This window comes from Colossoma macropomum, unplaced genomic scaffold (assembly GCF_904425465.1).
Source record: "Colossoma macropomum unplaced genomic scaffold, Colossoma_macropomum, whole genome shotgun sequence".
Lineage (NCBI taxonomy): Eukaryota > Metazoa > Chordata > Actinopteri > Characiformes > Serrasalmidae > Colossoma > Colossoma macropomum.
Genome location: NW_023494806.1, coordinates 278,537 through 299,537, shown reverse-complemented (window position 1 = coordinate 299,537; position 21,001 = coordinate 278,537). Strand labels below are relative to the sequence as shown.

The following is a 21,001-nucleotide window of genomic DNA, read 5'->3' as shown; positions in this document are numbered from 1 at the left end:
GCTCTCACTGTGGTTCTCTGGAGTCCCAGAGCCTCATCAGTGGCTCTGTAACCCGTTCCAGGTAGATTTCAGTGAGTTTGTTCTGCATCTGTATTTGAATCTTTTTAGAATGAGAACGTTTAGCTGCTTCACGCTGACAGACAGGTTCTGTTTAAGTGATGTTCAGATTCAGCAGGTCTGGCAGTGATCATGTCTGGGTGTGGCAGTGAAACTGAACCCAGTAGTCAATTGAATATACATATGTACATATATATATATATATATATATATACACATATATATAAATATATATATATATATATATATATATATACACACATATGTATCAAATATATATGTATATACATACACCCTTAAAAATGATGGTTGTTCAGGAGTTTTTTAGTAAAGAAAATGGTTCTTTATAGAACCATGAACACTCAAAGAACCTTTTGCATGCTTAAATCGTTCTTTGCATGGTGAAATGGTTCTTCAGATTGATGGAGAATGTGTTGGTTCTAAACAGCACTATAAGGGTTCCGCTATTGCTATGATGTCAAGCTTGTAACAATAGAAGAACCATTTCTGGTGCTATGTAGAAACATCAAGTGTTCTCTGCCTCATGGTGAAAATGTTCTTTAGACTGATGGAAAATGTGCTGTAGATGGTTCTATATAGAACCCTTTTAAAAATGGTTATATATAGCACCAAAAAGGGTTCCTCAATTGTTACAATCTTGACATCATAGCAATAACAGAACCATTTTCAAGTGTTCTCTGCCTGATGTTGATATGTTTATAAAGTTTGTGTATCTATATAAATACACATATACACAGCGCGTGCTAAGCGCTTTCCCCACGTCTCGTGCACTTTTTCACTTCGCTGCATGCAAAAAAATCTACATGGGGGCGGAATCCAAAATCTACACCCCTCCTCGCTCCGCACGGTTCTTTTCCTGTCACATGATCAGTAATTGGATCCTCCTCTCCCTCTCTCTCCCTCTCTCTCTCTCTCTCTCTCTCCCTCCCCCTCTCTCTCCCTCCCTCTCCCCTCTCTCTCTCTCTCTCTCTCTCTTCCCCCCCCGCCTCTCTCTCTATAACTCAGCCCCCAGGTTCCTCTCGCGCTCCACTCACACTCACTCACTCGCTCTCACAAACACTCGCGCGCAGCGCGCAGCTACAGCTACAGCTAAAGTGCAGGAGCGAAGGAGAAACAAACGCTCGCGCTCCGAATCGGTCCGTCCGCGAGGCGAGGAAGGAGCGAAGGAGGAAGGAGAGCAAGAAAGACAAGGAGGAGAGAAAGAGAGAAGAGCGCGCGGAGGAGGAGGAGGAGGAGGATGGAGAGTTTGGGCTTTTTATCGCTGGTTCTCCTCGCAGTCCGGGCAGCTCACAGTCACCTCCATTCCGGTGAGTGGAGAGAGGTTCTCCGTTCTCCTGCTCAGAGTTCTCAAAGCTCTCCGCTCTGCCGAGCTTCGTAGGTTAGAAGAGCACTTAAGTGCGTCTGTTTGAGATTTACTGGAGAGACGAGGCTGAACTTGGCTTCTTGTTGCGAAGTTTCCGTTCCACCTTAAATGGTGCAACAGTTACATTCTGTACATTTAAGGTGGAACGGAAAGTTCGCAACAAGCAGCTGAGGCAAGTGCGATTTAGGAGGCGTGAAGTTTGCACCAGGCTAACTTCTGGAGGGCTGAAGACACGCAGAAGTGTTTATCGACTCTCACAGCCTCATTAGCACCTCATTAATTGATTATTAATGAGCTAATGACCTTAAAAACACTGAAATGCAGATCTACAGGACTGTATGTGAGGAGCAGTGTTGGGAAACACTTGCTCTTCCTGCTCATTTCCAGCTAAATCCAAACTTTGGTACGCTTTGCTGTTCATCTACGCCTAATTAATAGATTATTAATTAGCTAATAAGTTGATCCAGGTGTGTCAGAGCAGAAGAAGCAGTAGAAATGTGCTGCAAGACTGGGACACTATACATTCTCGTAACTCAAATGAAGCAGATGCGGCTCTAAAACTGCTCATTAATTAGTTAATAATGAGCTAACGAGAGTATTCCGGTGGGATAAAATCTATAAAACACTAATTAATGATCTAATTAATGGATTATTAATGATTATTAACTCTAAAACACTGTAAAATGTGGGATGAAACAGTGTTGTCCTCATAATTCATAGCTCAAATGAAGGAAAATGTGCAGATACAGCTTTCTTTGCTCTAAACCTGCCACTGTAACCTTACAAAGGGGTTTATTAATTGATTATTAACGAGCTAACGAGATGGATCAGGTGCATCACAGCTGGAAAAACAGTAAACCGTGCAGAGTGAGTGTGCTGTACAGAGGTGCTGGGGAAATGCTTGCTTTCAATGTTTTCTAATGTTATTACTGTTTGTTTACGCTTTGTTTGAGCTAATAAATTGATTATTAATGAGTTAATGAGCTGAATCAGGTGTTTTAAAGCAGGAAAAACACTGCACTGCGCAGTGTGTGGACTAATACCGCCGCAAAGCTGGGAGACGGTGTAGATTTCATCATTTAAGATGACGGCAAATGTGCCAATGCAGCTTTTTCTGCTCTAAAACCTCCAATTTAACCTCGTTAATAATGATTAATAATGAGTTAATGAGCTGAATCAGGTGTATTACAGCAGGAAAGGAACTAACATGTCCAGACTGTGTGGATCTACAGCGGCTGCACTGGGAATCTCGAGGTCTAGATGTTTCCTGGTCCTGAACAGAAACAACAGTGGAAACTAAGGCACAGTTGGGTGTTTATCTGCTCTGATGCACCATATTTAACGTAATAATTGGATTATTAATGAGCTAATGAGCTGCATTAGGTGTGATAGAGCAGGGAGAACACTAATAGAGCGCTACTACAGCACTGAGCTAAAACAGTAGCAGGACTGGGAAACTGCGTAGTTGTGTATCATGTACAAGAATGAACATGTACAGATGCAGCTGCTCTACAGCTGCCAATTTAGGCTCGTTAATGGGCTAATAATGAGTTAATGAGCTGAATCAGGTGTGTAATAGCACTGAAATGAGCAGACGGTGTGGATCTGCGGGAGTGGTGTTGGGAAACGCTGCTGAACAGATATAGAAGTGAAGAAGTGAAGAACACACGTTTAGTGTTTATCTGCTCCTTTGCGCTGATTTTAAACGTGTAACGGGATTTTTAACGGAATAATGAGCCGAATCAGGTGTGAAGGACACCGGAAGGTGCAGAGTTCCCTCGTACAGACGCAGACGGACAGTCAGAGCAGCTTTACTGATGAAGCGATGAGCGGCGTCAGGTTTGTGAGTGTATCTGTCACAGTTGTTACGGAGTCGCCTGATCTCAGTCGTTGGCCTTTAGGATTGTGTGTTTATGTCACCGTGTTTATGTGGAGTTGAAGCAAACACACTTGAAGCTGAAAGCTCGTTTATGTTTATGAGACGCATCATTAGTCTCACTAAAACAACAAACGTCTGGCGTCTGAGTGCTGATGGAGCACCCGAATGTTTGTTTATTTGAGCTGTGTTCGTCGTCAGTTGTGAAGGTTGTGACTGATTTTCTTGTTTTTTTTATTTTATGATGTTATTTGTTATTTATGAATTTTTTGCCAGATTTTTATCTGCTGACGTGTCCTGCAGTTTTCAAGATATTGTTGGAACACTCCGGAATGTTTGCTCCGATCGGGATCAGTGTGTTTGTGTACAGCTTTTTGATGGGATGTATTGTTTTTGTGCAGTGATCGTTAAATGGTGTTTTTGGTACTGTATGAATAAATGGGGGCGGCAACAGTTTGTACACCTCACTTATATCAGGATACATACATGCTAGAAAAACCCTGTTAACCACATGGAATACCATAGCAACCACCTAGCAATACCCTAGTAACCACGTGGGATACCATAGCAACCACGTAGCACACCCAAACAACCACCTGGAATACCACAGCAACCCTCTGGGATACCATAGCAACCATGTAGCAACACCCCAGCAACCACATGGAATGCCATAGCAACCACCTGAAATACCATAGCAACCATGTGGCAACACTCCAACAGCCACATGCAATACCATAGCAACCACCTGAAATACCATAGCAACCATGTGGCAACACTCCAACAACCACATACAATACCATAGCAACCACCCAGGATACCGTAGCTACCACCCAAGATACCATAGCAACCATGTGGGATACCATAGCAACCAGCTAGGAACAGCTTAATCTGTAAAATCACTCTGGGTTTTTCAGGAAAGGCTCTTTTCTGGTTTTTTAAGTTGCACTTAGAGCTGCTCAGTATCATCAGTCAGGAAGCTTCATGACTCATTAGCCTGATTCAGACGCTTTAGGCTTTACTCTAAAGCTGCGTACAGTAAACGTGAATTAGGTGGCAGTTCAGGCTGAACATCTCGATTATAACGTCGCGCATGGTAAGAATAAGATAATGCAGTACGTGTGATTCGCCCCGCCGTGTGTTTGTGTTTATATCTTCAGTCCAGCTGATCAGGGTGTCAGTTATTCATGGTCAGTTAATTCTACCCCTCTGACTTCGTGGGCTGTGCAGTACTGAACGTTTCCCCACTGCAGCAGTTCAGTCGCACCAGCTGCAGCGCAGGTTCAGTTCCAGTGTTTACGGTATTTGCTGTTTAGTTTGGGGCTGTAATGTCAGATGAGAAGCCAGCAATGATTTAAAAGTTTGTGGTTTGAAAAATAAGCACTTTTAAACGCGTCTCTGTATTCAGAGGCGCCCCCTGCTGTGATGCTGTGCATCAAGACTTTCTGTATTGTTCTGTGGAATTTACTGATTCAGTAAAATGTATACATATATATATATATATTTAAGAGAAAGTCGTTAAGCACATCTGCGACTTCATCCTCTGTAGAATCCAAATCTCCAGACTGGCTGCTTTCAGTGTTTTCGTTTTTTAAAGAGAAGTAATGTTTATGTTGGGCTGTTTTAGGTTCATTTGTACAAGGACTTTTACACTGAAGAGCCTGAATACGGGGGGAGTGGTGGGTTTACTGAAGTAGAGCAGAGGCTGTGTTTCTTCTCACTGTGTTTGGTAAAATAAAAAATAAAGCTGCGTTACGGACCATAAATGTTTCTCTGGATTTTGAATCTAAAGAGGCAAATATATATATATATGTATATATATATATATGTGTGTATGTTTGTGTATATATATATATATATATATATATATATATTATATATGTGTGTATATATACCCACACAAGCTCCTGCTGGTGTGGATTCCCTCACACTCAAAGATGAGTGTTAACAGCGCCCCCTTGTGGAAAACATGTTGAATTTCACAACATGAACATTAAAATACAGCATTTTACACACAACTTATATTGTTATCACAGCTAAAATGAAAACTTAAGAATAGTAACTTTTTTCGAATCATTTCGAATCAAAAGAATCAGCACTTTTATAGGTGACATCGGCACTAAATGCTAAAAAACTTTATGTACAGCTCTGCACTGAGTTGTCAGCTAAAACGTGCTGATCGTAACAGGCCTGTCGGTGTGGACGCAGTGAGTAGATTAGCTCTATTAATGGATTAATAATGAGCTGAATTCGGTGTGTTAGAGTGACTCTTCTTCATGAACAGGAACATTAATGTGATATTTTAATGTCATAACTCTGATTTTCACCTTATTACTGTGTTATTAGTAGAGTACAGAGCTGACTCTGGTGTGTGAGGGAGCGTTCGAGCGGGTTCTGTTGTGCTGTATTTCAGAGCAGCAGGGTTTCCGTGTCTGTTCTCCGCTCTCTGAGAACAGCGTCTCTGGAGTTCCTCCTCGTGAGGAGCACATGGCCGAGCCTCGTCATCCTCAGACGACACAAACAGCAGAAGGAAAAAAGCAGAAAAGCTCTGCAGTTTAATAACGACCACATGAAGCCGAAGTCCTCACGCTGTAATTTGAGTTTGCTTTTCAAGTCTCGAAAGGCGAATCCCGAAGCTTCCTTTCTAATTTTTTGCTTCTTAATTACAGCCTTCGATTCAAATGAGGGGTTTGGCCATCTGGGCAGCGTAAGCAGAGCCATCTGTACCTACACATTAACCGCACCTCTCAGCAGAACCTCAGCAGAACATCAGCAGAACATCAGCACAGAGTCAGAGCGCAGATCAGACTCCCTCTGTTCACATCAGACTCCCTCTGTTCACATCAGACTCGCTCTGTTCGCATCAGACTCGCTCCGTTCACATCAGACAGAAAGAGAGAGACATACGATGTAAATGGAGAGAACAGAGGAATAGATAAAGAGAGGGATGAAAAGAGAGTGAGAGGGGAGAAACTGTGAAAAGCTCAAATTAACGAATTCTCTCAAATTTTTAAAATTCTAACTGACTAGTTTTCTCAGTGAAAGACACACAGTATGTCACTGCCTGAGGGACAGTAACACACTCTACACCCGGACCCTACTGACCCCACTGACCCCTCTGACCCCCCACACCCCTCACTGTGTATTAGCTAAATATACACTGTTTAACATGTTTATAACGAAATACATTCTGTCTAATTTTATTCATTGACTTTATTATTTCTGTTTATTATTGTTATTTCACTGTGATTAACTACTAAATATGTTGAGGTTTATGTTGCTTTGGCAACATTGTGTTTAAGACAGTAATAACAATGATATATATGTATGTCCTCTGCTTATATATATACCCTCTGCTTTAAAGGTACTGTTTTGGAGATATATACACACACACATATATATATACATATATCTCCAAAACAGTACCTTTACAGCAGAGGGAATATATATATAAACAAAGGGCATAAGCGTTCTTTACTTCTAATGTAAGTTAATGTAAAGAGGTTTTGTTTGTAGTGATTCTGCTGTTCTGTTCATCGTATAATTTCCACTCAGTGTAAAGCGCAGCTGCTGTGTATCTGATGTAGAAAAATGTATCAGAATTAAAAAATGGAGATATGACTTTTTGGACAGCGCTGATATCTGTGGATTGCAGACAGAGGGCGCTGTAGTGAAGCCCCTGCTCCAGCAGCAGGTAGTGTTCCCCCGTAGACTCGCACCAACTTTCATCTGTTTTTAAAGGTCTTCTTTTTCTTTAAGATACACATCAGAGTCAAATTTATTATTGTTGTTTTCTGCAGAGAAAAACTTCAAAACACCTGATTTTTTAGAATATAAAGCATTTTCACTTCTTTTGTAACCATAAACACTGAACACATTTTGGAGCAGCATATGCTGCCTTTTAGATGCCGTCTTTTTCAGGGAGGTCCATGTTTATTTCAGCATGACACACCTAGAAACATTCTGCACGTGTTACAGCAGCACGGCTGCGTAATTAGAGAGTGTGGGTGCTACAGTGACCGGCCTGCAGTCCAGAACTGTCTCCACTGAAAATGTGTGACACATTATAAAGTGCAATATACGACAACGAAGACCCCCAACCGCTGAGCTGCTGACGTGTTACATCAAGCAAGAACGGAAACTATTTCACAACTTTATTAATCCGTGTCCTCCACTCCCAAACGGTTACTGAACACTGTTTAAAGGGAAAGTGATGTAACACAGACGTAAACACGACGCTGTCCCAACTATTCTGCAACGTGTTGTGTGCATTGAAGTTAGATTAAGGGTGTATATATGTATGTATTTCACTGCTGTCGGAACAAAACCTCCATTTTTGTCGTTTTTTTAGTTTTTGACATAATTTAAAAAGTGCCTGGTTCCATTGACTTACATTAAAAGTAAAGTATGTTTTTTCCCTCCCTGTAAAGTTACATTTTGGAGATACGAGGTTTCCTTCCGACAACAGCGGCATAAATATACATATATATACATATATATATACACTAACATCAGTAAAGTTAATGAGTAGAAACATTAAAAGTCTTTGTGTTGTTTTCCGTTGACTGCCGGTCTGAAAGGATGAGCCAATCACTGCTGTCTGTTTGTATTTACGTTCCTCCTGCTGTCTGAACTCTAACTGAATTCAGTTAGTAAGAACAATAGAACCCCAAACCCAGTTAAGAGGGTTCTGCCACAGACACTGTCTGCTGACAGCTGTTACCTGACTGACTGTCCACTGGTGTATCTAGTACATCATCGTTGCAGTGCTTTGTCGTCCACTGTGGGGTCAGGAGGAGTTTATAACGTGAGTTTTCACTCTGACAGAAATCCGTGTGTGTCACTGACTGAGGTTTGGTATTTTCCATCTCTGTGCCGTCGGTCCTGGACGTGGTCAGTAATTACAGCCTGTTGTGTGTAAATGTGAAGATTTGCTGGCAGGAAGTGGGCGGAAGGACTTCTGGGAAATGTAGGAACCATAGGAATACCTTTCTAAAACTACGGACTCTGATGTGGTCAGTGCGTCTGCTAAATTAGACTGAGCTGGACCGCAGGCGGACAGCAGCTCGGCCTGCACACGTGTCCCACCACGCGCTTGTTTTTATGCACTTTCAGGACCACAATGCTCTGACTGATTTACTCTGAAGCTGGAGGTTTGACTCCTGAGGTCAAATCAGGGTTAGAAATTATTATTACGTATAGAGATGTACATATATGTATATATATATATACATATAAAATACACAGTGGACATATTTTATTGCATATAGATATGTACTGATTAATATTACCTATTGGGCATATTGTTATTAAGTATAGATGTACATATTTAACACATACACATATATGACATTAGTGTTACATAAATATGTATGTATATACAAATAAGCATATTATTATTATATATAGATATTTGTATGTATATAATACATATAGGACATGTTGGTAATACATAAATATATGTTATACAGTATATAAAGGACATTATTATTGCATATAGATACATATATATGAGTGTATTATTATTACATATGGATTTCTGTGTGTGTATAATACATATAGGACGTATTGTCATTATTGTTTTGGGATATATGGCTCTGGGTCCTCACCTTGTATAAAAACCTTACGTGTGTGTGTTTTACGATGTGTGTTTGATGTTAGGCTAAAGGTCAGAGGTCAGGTCTAGTGTTGATTATGGTCTTGTTGGTTGACCTGCTCAGATTGGACTGTCAGTTTCAGTTCATATCCACAGCCCCTACAGCTGTAAGAGGGGAACTCCACCTACTTTCCAAAATTCATGTGTAATTACAGTCGTGTCGGTGAACCTGTGCGGTTTTCCTCTGTAAATACAGATATTTTGGATTATTCGACCGTCAGACTAATACAGGTTCCCCTCGGACAGAACACACCCCTGCTCACCTGAGACACACACAGAGACAGCAGAGCTTCACTCGCCAGTTTAGAGAGAGATAACCAGAGTTTACTTACTGACTGACCTCATCATACTCATATTTATATTCATATATTCGCCCCTCAGTCTCACCTGACAGGTAACACTGCATCATCAGAGACCGTCTCACCTGTCAGCTCATTAGTCTGATTGTCAGAGAGAGAGAGAGAGAGAGAGAGAGAGAGAGAGAGAGAGAGAGAGAGAGAGAGAAAGAGGGATACTGTCTACTGTATTATAATCGGTGCTGTTTGTGAATCTGTGCTGGATGAAGTGAATCTGTTTGTGGTTCTGAGCGCTGAGGTTCTGCGGTTTCTCTCTGTTCCGATCGTTTGTTCTGGGTGTTCATTTGTTTTGTCGTCCTGCCGGCCTCCAAATGCTGCCCTGTCCAGACCACAAAGGTTAAAAGGTCAATACATCATGAATAATAAAATCTCAAATTTCAACAGGATTTGATTTGATACAGTTTCTTATAGAGATGATTCAGTGAATCAGTAAACGTCAACTTTCACTGCGATTCAATGAGTAAATGATTCAGTGCATCGTGAAACCTGAAATTCCACCACAGTCAGATTCGACTGATCACGATGAAATGATCATGATATTTTTGAACTGATTCATTTATAAGTATCCCATGATTCAGGAAATGATATAATGAATCGTTACATTTCAGTTCTCACCATGATTGAATTGGAACTTGAATCTTCTTGAGAAAATGATTCAGTGAACCATGAAATCTCAAATTCACCACAGTTTGATTCGTTAGGAGGTGATTCAGTGAATCGTGACACTTCGGATTTCTCAGTGATTTGATTTGATTTAATGTAATTAATTTGCTTTCATAGTAATTTTTAATAGTGTTGTGTCTCCTGCTGTGTGTCAAAGCAGAGACACCCCCCCCCCACACACACAACCTCCCCTGGGTGATCTGATAAAAGCTGTCAGATGCTGTATTATGTGGAGGGTAGAGAAGGAGGCGTTGGAGGCGTTGTTAGTGTCAGTTCTGCTGTAATACAGGCAGGATCTCCACACTGACACACACCAACCTGTCAGCCACAGCGGGGGCAGGTTCTCTACCACACACGCCCATGTTCTCATGTTCTCCACACACACCAGCAGGGCTCGGACGGTGTGTAGATGGAGGCTCTGAAAGATCAGCTGTGACCATCAAACAAACATCTGACTCAGTGGTGTCCAAACCTGAGCCTGGAGATCTGCCTTCCTGCAGAGTTCGCTTCCAGCCTGGATCCAGTCAGCTGCCCCGCCCCCTGCTGAGCTCTGACACAGCTGATCCAGCCAATCAGGGACTTGGGAAGAGGCTGATGAGCTGGAGCAGGTGTGGTTGGAACCAGACTCTGCAGGCAGGTGGATCTCCAGGACCAGGTTTGGAGACCCCTGATTTACAGTGGTATTAGCTCGCTGTTAGCACTGCTGCTACGCTTTAATGTGAGACGTGAGGTAAACAGAGATTGGGATCGCTCTGGGCCGTTGTGGGCGGAGCCACTCCTTCAGAACGCTGTCAGATAAGCAGGGCGCATACTTTCATTTCTTTACTTCTATCTGTTTGTCTCTCTCTCCCTCTCTCCTCTTTCATCTCTCTCTCTCTCTCTCGCTCGCTCGCTCTCTCTCTCCCTTGTTTATTTGAAGGATATCAGTACCCACAAGCCCCTTTGTTTTTCTCTGACGTTTCTGCATGCCTGGAGTGAGAGAGCTTTTCATTTTATAATGCCATTCTCTCTCTCTCTCTCTCTCTCTCTCTCTCTCTCTCTCTCTCTCTCTCCCCTTCCCTCTCTCTCTGTCTCTCTCTCTCTCTCTCTCTCTCTGTCTGATTGGTTTATTCTAGTTTACAGTGATGAATGCAGGGTTGCTATCGGCGACGGTAAAACGATTGTTTTTATAATCAAAGCTGAGCCGAGTTTATTTGCATGAGGCTGATTTGCCAGAAACGCCGGCCCTCGAGAAATATGCAAAAACGAGTATGAAAATTTCATGAGATAATGAGTTTTTTTGCCAGGCGAAGCTCGAGTCTGCTGGAGGGTCATTATTCTGGACCTGCGTGACCACCAGCTGCCCCGACGCCGAAAACCCCACACAGACGGTCAGAGAAGTTTAGATCTTTGGTCTGAGATGGAAAAAGCCTCACTGGACACACCTGAGGTTTTAAAGAACAGTCGGTCATTTAGGGCCGTCACGGAAACCCAGTTACTCGATTAATCGCCGAGGTCATCTCTGGATTATTAGTTTAAAATTTAAACTCGATTAATCATCAAAATAGTGGAAAGTTTACTCAGTTACTAAACACATTGTTTAAAAATAATCACTGATAACTCAATTAATCATCAAATTCATCAATAGGCCACGAATGAATGAAAACACTTTTGACTCGATTAATAATCAAAATGATTAATTACTACTCGATTAGATGTTGTTTGAACTTTTTTGTTGATCGGTTGTTAAAATAATCTAAAATGCATTTTTTTGAACAAAAAATTGATTACTTGATTAATCATTAAAACAATCAGTGGATTTCTTGATTACTTTACTGTTGAAACCCAAAATAACCCTGATTACTAATAAATCATTAGAATAGTTGATGGATCACTCAGATACTGATGCTGTTCAAACGCTTTGTGAGAAAACTGACCACACGGTTAATCATTGAAATAATTGATAGATCACTGAATTACTAATAAAGCAGCAGTGACAGTTTTAATATCACGTTTAATATGAAGTTTAGCGAAACTTTGTTGCGTCTTTAAAATCTTCACTGAGCTAAAAATGTTCAGTTTGTTGACAGTAGAGGCCAAAACCCGACACTCTGAACTGGGAGCAGCAGTCCAGGGGGCGCTCTCTCTCCCCATTCACAGAACAGCAGGGGGAGGCGTGTCCACAGAACTGGACCACAGAACTTATGTAACATCTTCTAAAAGCGTCTCAGACGTCCTGCTGAAGGGGTTTCAGAGCTCAGAGGTAAATCTGCGTTCACACCTGCGTCTGTATTATAATCTGTATCCAGATTTAATCCTGATGGTCAGGAAGCTCCGAGCGTCCAGGTGTAAACGAGGCCTTCAGCTCTAGAGCTGCTGCTGCCTCTGCAGCTCTGCAGATGGAAGCGTCTCCAGTTTCTTCCCTGGAGGCTCCTTGACCTTCTGACCTGCAGTGCGGTCGCAGCAGCTCAGCAGAAGCTGAAGTTGGTTCTCTAACCTCAGCCTGTGTTCTCCCTCGGAGAGCGAGGCTTCTGGAGGGAGCCCTGCGCGGTTCCCACGTCTCTGCAGTCCGTCTCAGCGTTTTTAAAAAGCTACCATGTGTTTATGTGGTCGTCCGTGCAGCTCGGGTTTCAGGGTCCAAGACCGCAAACGCAGCGGCAGGACACCGAACCCAACCTGGGCCGTGACCTCCTTTACCGTTAGAGCCGAGGTTGACTTTGGTCCACGGCCACCGGGGTCACGTGTACGAGAAGAACGAGGAGAGTACGGGAAGAAAAACACGACGAGGGCTGAAAAAAAAACAGGTCAGCTGTCCCTCCCTGCCTCCGCAGTCCAGTGAGGCGCAGGCCAGGAACACTTTGTGGGTGAAGAAGCAAATTGTCGCCTTACCGCTCAAAACAGAGTGGAGAGTGAGGCTGGATGGAGGGTCAGGAAGTCAGTTCGGTCCAGTTAACTCAGCTTATTCTGATTATCTTCACTCAGTTAAACCAATAATTCAGAAAAACACATTCAGATTAACGATTTAAACGACTTAATTTGAACATTAAATTGTATTCAAGTACGAATCTGAAACGGTCAGCTTGGCTGGTCAGTAATGCTGAGTAACAATAAATAAACAAACGCCGCTCAGCACCGCCCTCTAAAGGCGTCATTAACAAACGTCAAATAAACAAACGTCGCTCAGCGCCGCCCTCTAAAGGCGTCATCAACGAACATCAAACAAATGAACGTCGCTCAGCGCCGCCCTCTAAAGGCGTCATTAACAACCATCAAATAAACAAACGTCGCTCAGCGCCGCCCTCTAAAGGCGTCATCAACGAACATCAAACAAACGAACGTCGCTCAGCGCCGCCCTCTAAAGGCGTCATTAACAGCCATCAAATAAACAAACGTCGCTCAGCGCCGCCCTCTAAAGGCGTCATTAACAACCATCAAATAAACAAACGTCGCTCAGCGCCGCCCTCTAACGGCGTCATCAACGAACATCAAACAAATGAACGTCGCTCAGCGCCGCCCTCTAAAGGCGTCATTAACAACCATCAAATAAACAAACGTCGCTCAGCGCCGCCCTCTAAAGGCGTCATTAACAAACATCAAATAAACAAACGTCGCTCAGCGCCGCCCTCTAAAGGCGTCATTAACAACCATCAAATAAACAAACGTCGCTCAGCGCCGCCCTCTAAAGGCGTCATTAACGAACATCAAATAAACAAACGTCGCTCAGCGCCGCCCTCTAAAGGCGTCATTAACAACCATCAAATAAACAAACGTCGCTCAGCGCCGCCCTCTAAAGGCGTCATCAACGAACATCAAACAAATGAACGTCGCTCAGCGCCGCCCTCTAAAGGCGTCATCAACGAACATCAAACAAATGAACGTCGCTCAGCGCCGCCTTCTAAAGGCGTCATTAACGAACATCAAATAAACAAACGTCGCTCAGCGCCGCCCACTAAAGGCATCATCAGTGAACATCAAACAAACAAACGTCGCTCAGCGCCGCCTTCTAAAGGTGTCATCAACAAACATCAAACAAATGAACGTCGCTCAGCGCCGCCCTCTAAAGGCGTCATCAACGAACATCAAACAAACGAACCTCGCTCAGCGCCGCCCTCTAAAGGCGTCATCAACGAACATCAAACAAACGAACCTCGCTCAGCGCCGCCCTCTAAAGGTGTCATTAACAGCCATCAAATAAACAAACGTCGCTCAGCGCCGCCCTCTAAAGGCGTCATTAACAGCCATCAAATAAACAAACGTCGCTCAGCGCCACCCTCTAAAGGCGTCATCAACGAACATCAAACAAACGAACAGCGCTTTCCGCTAATGGTTCTTCAAGGTTTCTTTAGTAAAGACAATGATTCTGTTTAGAACCATAAATATTTGCACGCTTAACTGGTTCTCTGCATGGTGAAATGGTTCTTCAGATCGCTGGAGAATGTGTTATATATGGTTCTATATAGCACCAAAAAGGGTTCTGCTATTGATGTCAAGCTTGTAACAATAGAAGAACCTTTTGTGGTGCTATATAGAGCCCTTTTCAAAAAGGCTGTGGGTAGAACCATATATAACACAGTCTCCATCAGTCTGGATAACCATTTTACCATGCAGAGAACAAGTTAAGCATGAAAATGGCTCATTGAGTGTTCATGGTTCTGTATGGAACTTGTCTTTACTAAAGAACCCTTAAAGAACCATCTTTTTAAGACTGTAGTAATTTAATAGCGTCTCTGAGCTTTACGAAGTTTATGTGACAGAGTTGCGCTCAGTTTGTCGTTGTTTTTATCGTAGCCGTTTGTGTCCGGCGGTTCTATTGTGTTGGTTCCGTGTGGTGTTGCATGTCTGAGAGTCTGTGCTGAACTGGGCGGCTCTGAATGGGATGTAACGCAATCTGAGATAAAGCCCTGATTTACGCTCTGCCTTTTCAGTGAGGGGGTGGGGGGGGGTTGGGGGCGGCGAGGGGGTGAATACAGTTTATAAAGCAGTAAATCCTCAGAGGAGCTGCAGCCAATCAGAGCAGCTCTCAGAGTTCTGCTGCCGAGTAACTCAACCTGACTGACATGAATAGATCAACCTGATCCACTCACAGCACACAGGGATGCTCTCTCTCTCTCTCTCTTCTATCTCTCTCTCTCTCTCTCTTTCTCTCTTTCTCTACTCTCTCTTTGTCTGTCTCACTCTCTCTCTTTCTCTTCTCTCTCTGTCTTTCTGTCTCTTTCTCTCTCTCTTTGTCTCTTCTCTCTCTGTGTCTCTCTCTCTTTCTTTCTGTACTCTCTCTCTGTCTCTCTCTCTCACTCTCTCTTTGTCTTTTTATTTCCTCTCTCTCTCTCTCTGTATCTCTCTCTCTCTGTCTCCTCTTTCTCTCTCTTTGCCTTTCTCTCTCTCCTTCTCTCTGTTCTCTTCCTCTCTCTCTCTCTGGAGCTGGTTCTGGTTCTCAGGCTGGGTGAGGAAACGGAGAAGGTTCTCTGTTTCTGTCTTTGTTCCTGTTTTATTTTGTCTGCTTGTCTTTTCTCTGCTATGTATATATATATATATATATATATATATATATATATATATATATATATATATATATATATATATATATGTAATTGCATAATTAAACAACTCCACAGCTGCGTAATGAAGACCTGCTGTCTCTGCTCGTATCAGCACTCAGAAAAAAGACCGGATGGAATAAAACTAAAACAAAAAGTAATTTGAGGTAAAATGACAACAGATATGATGAATGATAACAGCGTTTTAATTCATAACTGGGTAAAAAGATACAGATAATTATTAAAAATGTGAGGCTTTAAAGCAGAAAAAGGAGCAGAATGAGGAAAATTAACTCAACTAAAAAATAAAAACGACAAGCAAATAAAGTAAACGACAGCAGTATTTTAAATCAAAGTGGAAGGGGAAATCAACCAAATTCTCTACATTTCTGAGTAATTCAGTGGTTGAGATGTTTTTAGAGGTTTACATCTTAATCAGTTCATCATGCAGACGTTTTGAGAAGTTGGTGGAGTTGCCCTTTTAGCTGTACGACTCTAGAGCTACTGTTTATATAAATGTAATAACATAATTAGACTGTTATTTACACAGTTACATAATGAATTACATTTACAACTGAATTTTACTGCTAACTGCTAAACTGATGTAGGCTGAATGGGTGGAGCTAAACTGCTGTAGGCTGAATGGGCGGGGCTAAAGTGCTATAGGCTGAAAGGGTGGAGCGTATGTGTGGTTTTGTGACATCATAAGAGCGGGGATTGAGAACGAGCTGTAAGGAGAGCCGTTTAAGGCGTGAGAGAGTTGCGGCGACAGTAGCGAGGACTGAAAGGAGGACGCGTCACACAATAACGGAGAGAGAGAGAAAGAGGAGAGAAGAAAAGCCTGAGAGGAGAGAGAGACGCCTGTCTGTGCGTGGCTGAAAGGACAGATCAGATAAATGGAGCGAGAGGAGAGATAAAGTGGAAACAGCATCGTTAGAGAGAAACACAATCAGCACTGCTGCTCGTATCTGATCTACACGCCGAATGACCTGGAGAGCAGATCGCGGCTCAGTTACTCCGACACTCTTTATCTCTGCATCGACGTGAAAGTAAACGGATGATCCTGAACTCAGACGCAGACAAAACAAACCGCTTCACTGCGCTGATCTGAGAGCAGCTCTGTGTCCACACTGTGATCTGAGCTGATCATCTGACTGATCTCAGATCAGCTCTGACGGTTCTAGATCAGTGAGAGTAACTGAGCTTTAATAAACTCACTATCAGACGTTTAATGAATTCAGAATGTAAAGGCAGACATTTAAAGGGGAATTCCACCCATTTTTTACATTTGCTGCATAATTGAGTACATACTTGGTTCCTCAAGGGTTCTTCAGTCCTATATAGAACCATTTGCATGCTTAAATGCTTCTTTGTATGGTGAAATTGTTCTACAGATTGATGGAGAATGTGTTGTATACGGTCCTGAGTAGCACCAAAAAGGGTTCTGCTATTGTTTACCATGTCAAGCTTGTAACAATATAGACCCACTTTCAAAATGGTTTTATATAGAACCATATACAACACATTCTACATCAGTCTGAAGAGCCGTAGCACCAAAAAGGTTCTTCTATTATTACATTGTCAAGCTTGTACCAAGATCTGAACCGTTTTTGGTGCTATATTGGACCATGTTTAAAAATGTTCTCTATAGAACCATCTACAACACATTCTCTATCCATCTGAAGAACCATTTCACCATGCTAAGAACCATTTAAGAATGTGGAAGTGGCTCTATATAGAACTTATGGTTCTAAACAGAACTGTTGCCTTAACTAAAGAATCCTTGAACAACCATCTTTTCTCTAGAGTGTGTATAAGATGTAATCAGAGCGGTTCAGAGTGGTTTGGTGTGAAACGCTCTGTTCTAGATAAACTTACTGAGTCAGAACTGTTCACAGTGGTGGTGATAGGAACCAGACGTCCACCTCTAAAAGCTCCCTCACAGAAAGTTCCTACATGAAATGGTTATGAATTCACTGCCTGATGACTGAGACACTGTTTTATGATAGTTTAGAGAACTTAAACTCCATTCATGGTGGAGGGATACATGCAGGGCGCTGTGAGGCAAAATAGTCCCCAAAGAAAACGTATTATTTCAGATTTTCCACTATTTTCCATCATCAACATTCATATAAACTCAGAAGACTCGTGTAGGTTCACTGGTGGTTCTGGATAGTAAATAAAATGTCTATATTTGTGTTGTAGTCATGGCGACCCCTGGTTACCATCACCACCACTGTAAAGAACACAAAGCCTGCTTTAAGTTCAGCTCAAGCTGAGAGTTCTGCTCAGCCTGCAGGGTCAACCGGGTTCTGCGTGATGACATATTCCTCTTCTCTCCAGCTCGCCCTCATCGTTCAGACGTGCGGAGAAACATAACGTTAATTAGAAACAACAATGTTTTAAGAAAGACCCTCAGGCGGAGAAACGGCTCTGTGATGCTCAAAGCCGTTTTGTAGCAGCTAATTAGCAGTGATTAACAGCCAGTGGGGAAAACATAAACACAGGCAGATGGGCTTCGGCTCGAGAGCGTCGACGTTTCCCATTAAACAAACAGCAAACTGCATAAACAAACTAATAACATTCCGCAGAACCTCCTCAAAAACACTGAGATAAAGAGCAGACTTTGTTCTCATTCAGCCTACAGCAGTTTAGCCCCGCCCACTCAGCCTACAGCAGTTTAGCCCCGCCTATCACGCTGAAGTTGTAGAGAGTGTTTCAATCATGCACAGCTTGATTACAGTGGAGGAAATGAACCCTCTGGGGTTCATGAACTCGATCGAATAAAAGCTAACAGCCGACCGAAAGCTAACAACCAAGCGAAAGCTAACAACCAAGCGAAAGCTAACAGCCGACTGAAAGAAGAGCTGTGAGAAAGCCACGTTCCTCTTGCGCACTGTAAGCTGTTCAGTGCTGATGGTGTTGTTTTAATAACCGTGTTCAGGTCAGTTTTACAGAGATAAACGATTCTGGTCAGATTATTTAAACATAATTTACTGGGAGAAAAGCTCAGTCAAACCCAGATGAAGAGCAGACTGTCTTGTTGCAGCTCAGCTCTCATCGTCAGGAGGAACAGAGGAGACGCCGCGTTCACACGTTAAAAAAGTGTCTTTTCTGGATTTTTGTAAACGTTACCATGGTGATAGCGTTCGCTGAAAGATCATAATCAAAACAGGTTTATGACTTTACTGTTTATTTATTTAAGTTGGAAAAGCGTCTGAAGTGTTTCAGCTTAACCTGTTTCCTTCATCTCTGATGATTTTACACATTGTTCCTGTAACGGCCAGAAATGGGGGGGTAACATTGAGCAGGTTTAGATCCTCAGACCCCCAGAGCTACAGCCCTAACAAACACATATACAACAACAACAGCACACACACACACACACACACACACACACACACACACACACACACACACACACAAACAAACACACACACACAAACACACACACTCACACACACACACACACACACCTGTTTGTGCGGTGCAGTCGTGCAGGTTTATTGGAACGGCTGGAATGTTAATTGTATGTGGTTTTAGTGTGGCGGCTTCTTTACACAGTGTGTGTGTGTGTGTGTGTGTGTGTGTGTGTGTGTGTGTGTGTGAGTGTGTGTGTGTGTGTGAGTGTGTGCAGATTACAGGACACACCGCAGTGTGTGAGAGTGTGTGTACCTGTGCTGCTGCACTCCTGGGTTCAGGTTTCGGGCTCTGAAGGCGTGTTGGTGATTTGTAGTAGCGCCGGACGATGTGACAATAAACATATCATGATAAATTATATCACAATGCAACGTGCTGCTCTGATCATATCGTGTATGTCGTCAGTGCTTATAGACACTGACCAGCTGCACGATTCATTATAAACATACGAGGATCTATGAAAATTCACATTTGCTCAGGTTTTAGCTTTCGCTTGGTCTTTAGTCTGTTTTTACTGTCAGTAGTTTTTCCTTAATCGTTCCTGTTTGGTCAGTTGTTTGCTTTTGTTCAGTCTTTAGTTTTCACTGGACGATTGACTTTTGCTGAGTTATTAGTCATCGCTTGGATTTTAGCTTTTGCTTGGTTGTTTTTAATTGGTCAGCAGCTTTTGCATGATCGTTAACGTTTGCTTGGCCATTAGCTTCCCTCGGCTGTTAGCTTTCGCTTGGTCATTATCAATCAATCAATCAACCTTTATTTAATCTCGGAAAACATTGAGGGTGACCCTCATTTACAATGTTGCCGAGCTGATACAGAACAAGGGATTGATGATGTGTAAAAACATATCAAATAATAAGAGTAAATTTAATAAATAAAATAAAAGACTCAGATCAGGTAAGTATATAAAAAGAAATAATAAAAATGCATAAAAATACAATAAAAATATAAAACAATAATTAAAACATAGCTAAAATGTAAAATTTAATAAAATCAAATCAAAACAAAATAAAAGCAGAACAAGATCAAAAGGTAAACTAAAAATGTATTTAAATGACTAAAATAATAATAAAATAATCATAATTAAAATAAGATAAGATAAGCTTTTGCGTGGTCATTAGCGTGGTCATTAGCGTGGTCATTAGCTTTCCCTGGGCTGTTAGCTTTTGATGAGTTATTAGCTTTTATTCAGTTGTTAGGTTTCTGTTTCTCCGACCCGAACTGAGATGGTGGGAAATACGGTTTAGCTTTGTGGGCGGCTGAAACCACATCAGCCTCGTGATTGGCTGATGTCCTGCTTGTTTAAGCTTTACCCGAGATCAGGACCGGCCAGTTAACATCAGAAGAGGACAAACTCTGGAGAGACACACGAGCGTAAGCAGTTACTGTGCGAGTGAGTGCAGCCGTGTGTGTTGTGGTTATCTCTCCACACTGAGCCTCTCTGAGGTGCTGTTCTGGTTTTGGCCCAAAGCTGAGCCACATGTGTGGAGTATTTGTGGGTGAAGTCAGGTTTTAACGGCGGCACCTGGACGCCGATGAAAGAGCAGAAGCAGCCGAGTCGCTGTTTCTAATCACTCATATTTTAATACAGACCGATTCGTTACTCTAATATCACTGCGTCGCTCTGAGGACTCGGACTCGTTAGTCTTCGCTTCATTAATCGCGGCTTTGGCTTTTCCTCAGTCGGGCTCGGTGTTCTACAGGCCGTCTGTTGTGTTTTAAGGTGGCAGGTTTGCTGGAGGGTTTTGGCCTCATTAACACTTTAAGACAGTCTGGAGTTTCATTGTTTTGTTTTATATCATCATTTATGTTTACATTCAGTGTCAGCAGGTCAGATCTGACTTTATCACTCCTTAAAGAGCCCAAACTGCATTTACCAAAACTCCTTAGAATTGTAGCAGGAATGGGTGGAGCTAAACTGCTGTAGGCTGAAAGGGCGGGGCTAAAGTGCTGTAGCTGAATGGGCGGGGCTAAACTGCTGTAGGCTGAATGGTGGAGCTAAACTGCTGTAGGCTGAATGGGTGGAGCTGAACTGCTGTAGCTGAATGGGTGGAGCTAAACTGCTGTAGCTGAATGGGCGGA

General features: G+C 42.5%; 1 protein-coding gene across 2 annotated transcripts in view; it reads left to right on the top strand.

The window, feature by feature from the left end:
• Positions 1-1,091: 1,091 nt before the first annotated feature.
• The window catches only part of kremen1 (kringle containing transmembrane protein 1), an 88,345-nt gene continuing 68,435 nt past the window's right edge, over positions 1,092-21,001 (top strand). For both annotated transcript variants that reach the window (XM_036598323.1, XM_036598322.1), the window contains exon 1: positions 1,092-1,385. In XM_036598323.1, coding sequence (XP_036454216.1) covers positions 1,316-1,385 — 70 coding nt within the window. In that variant the 5' untranslated portion in view covers positions 1,092-1,315. The remainder of the gene's footprint in view (positions 1,386-21,001) is intronic.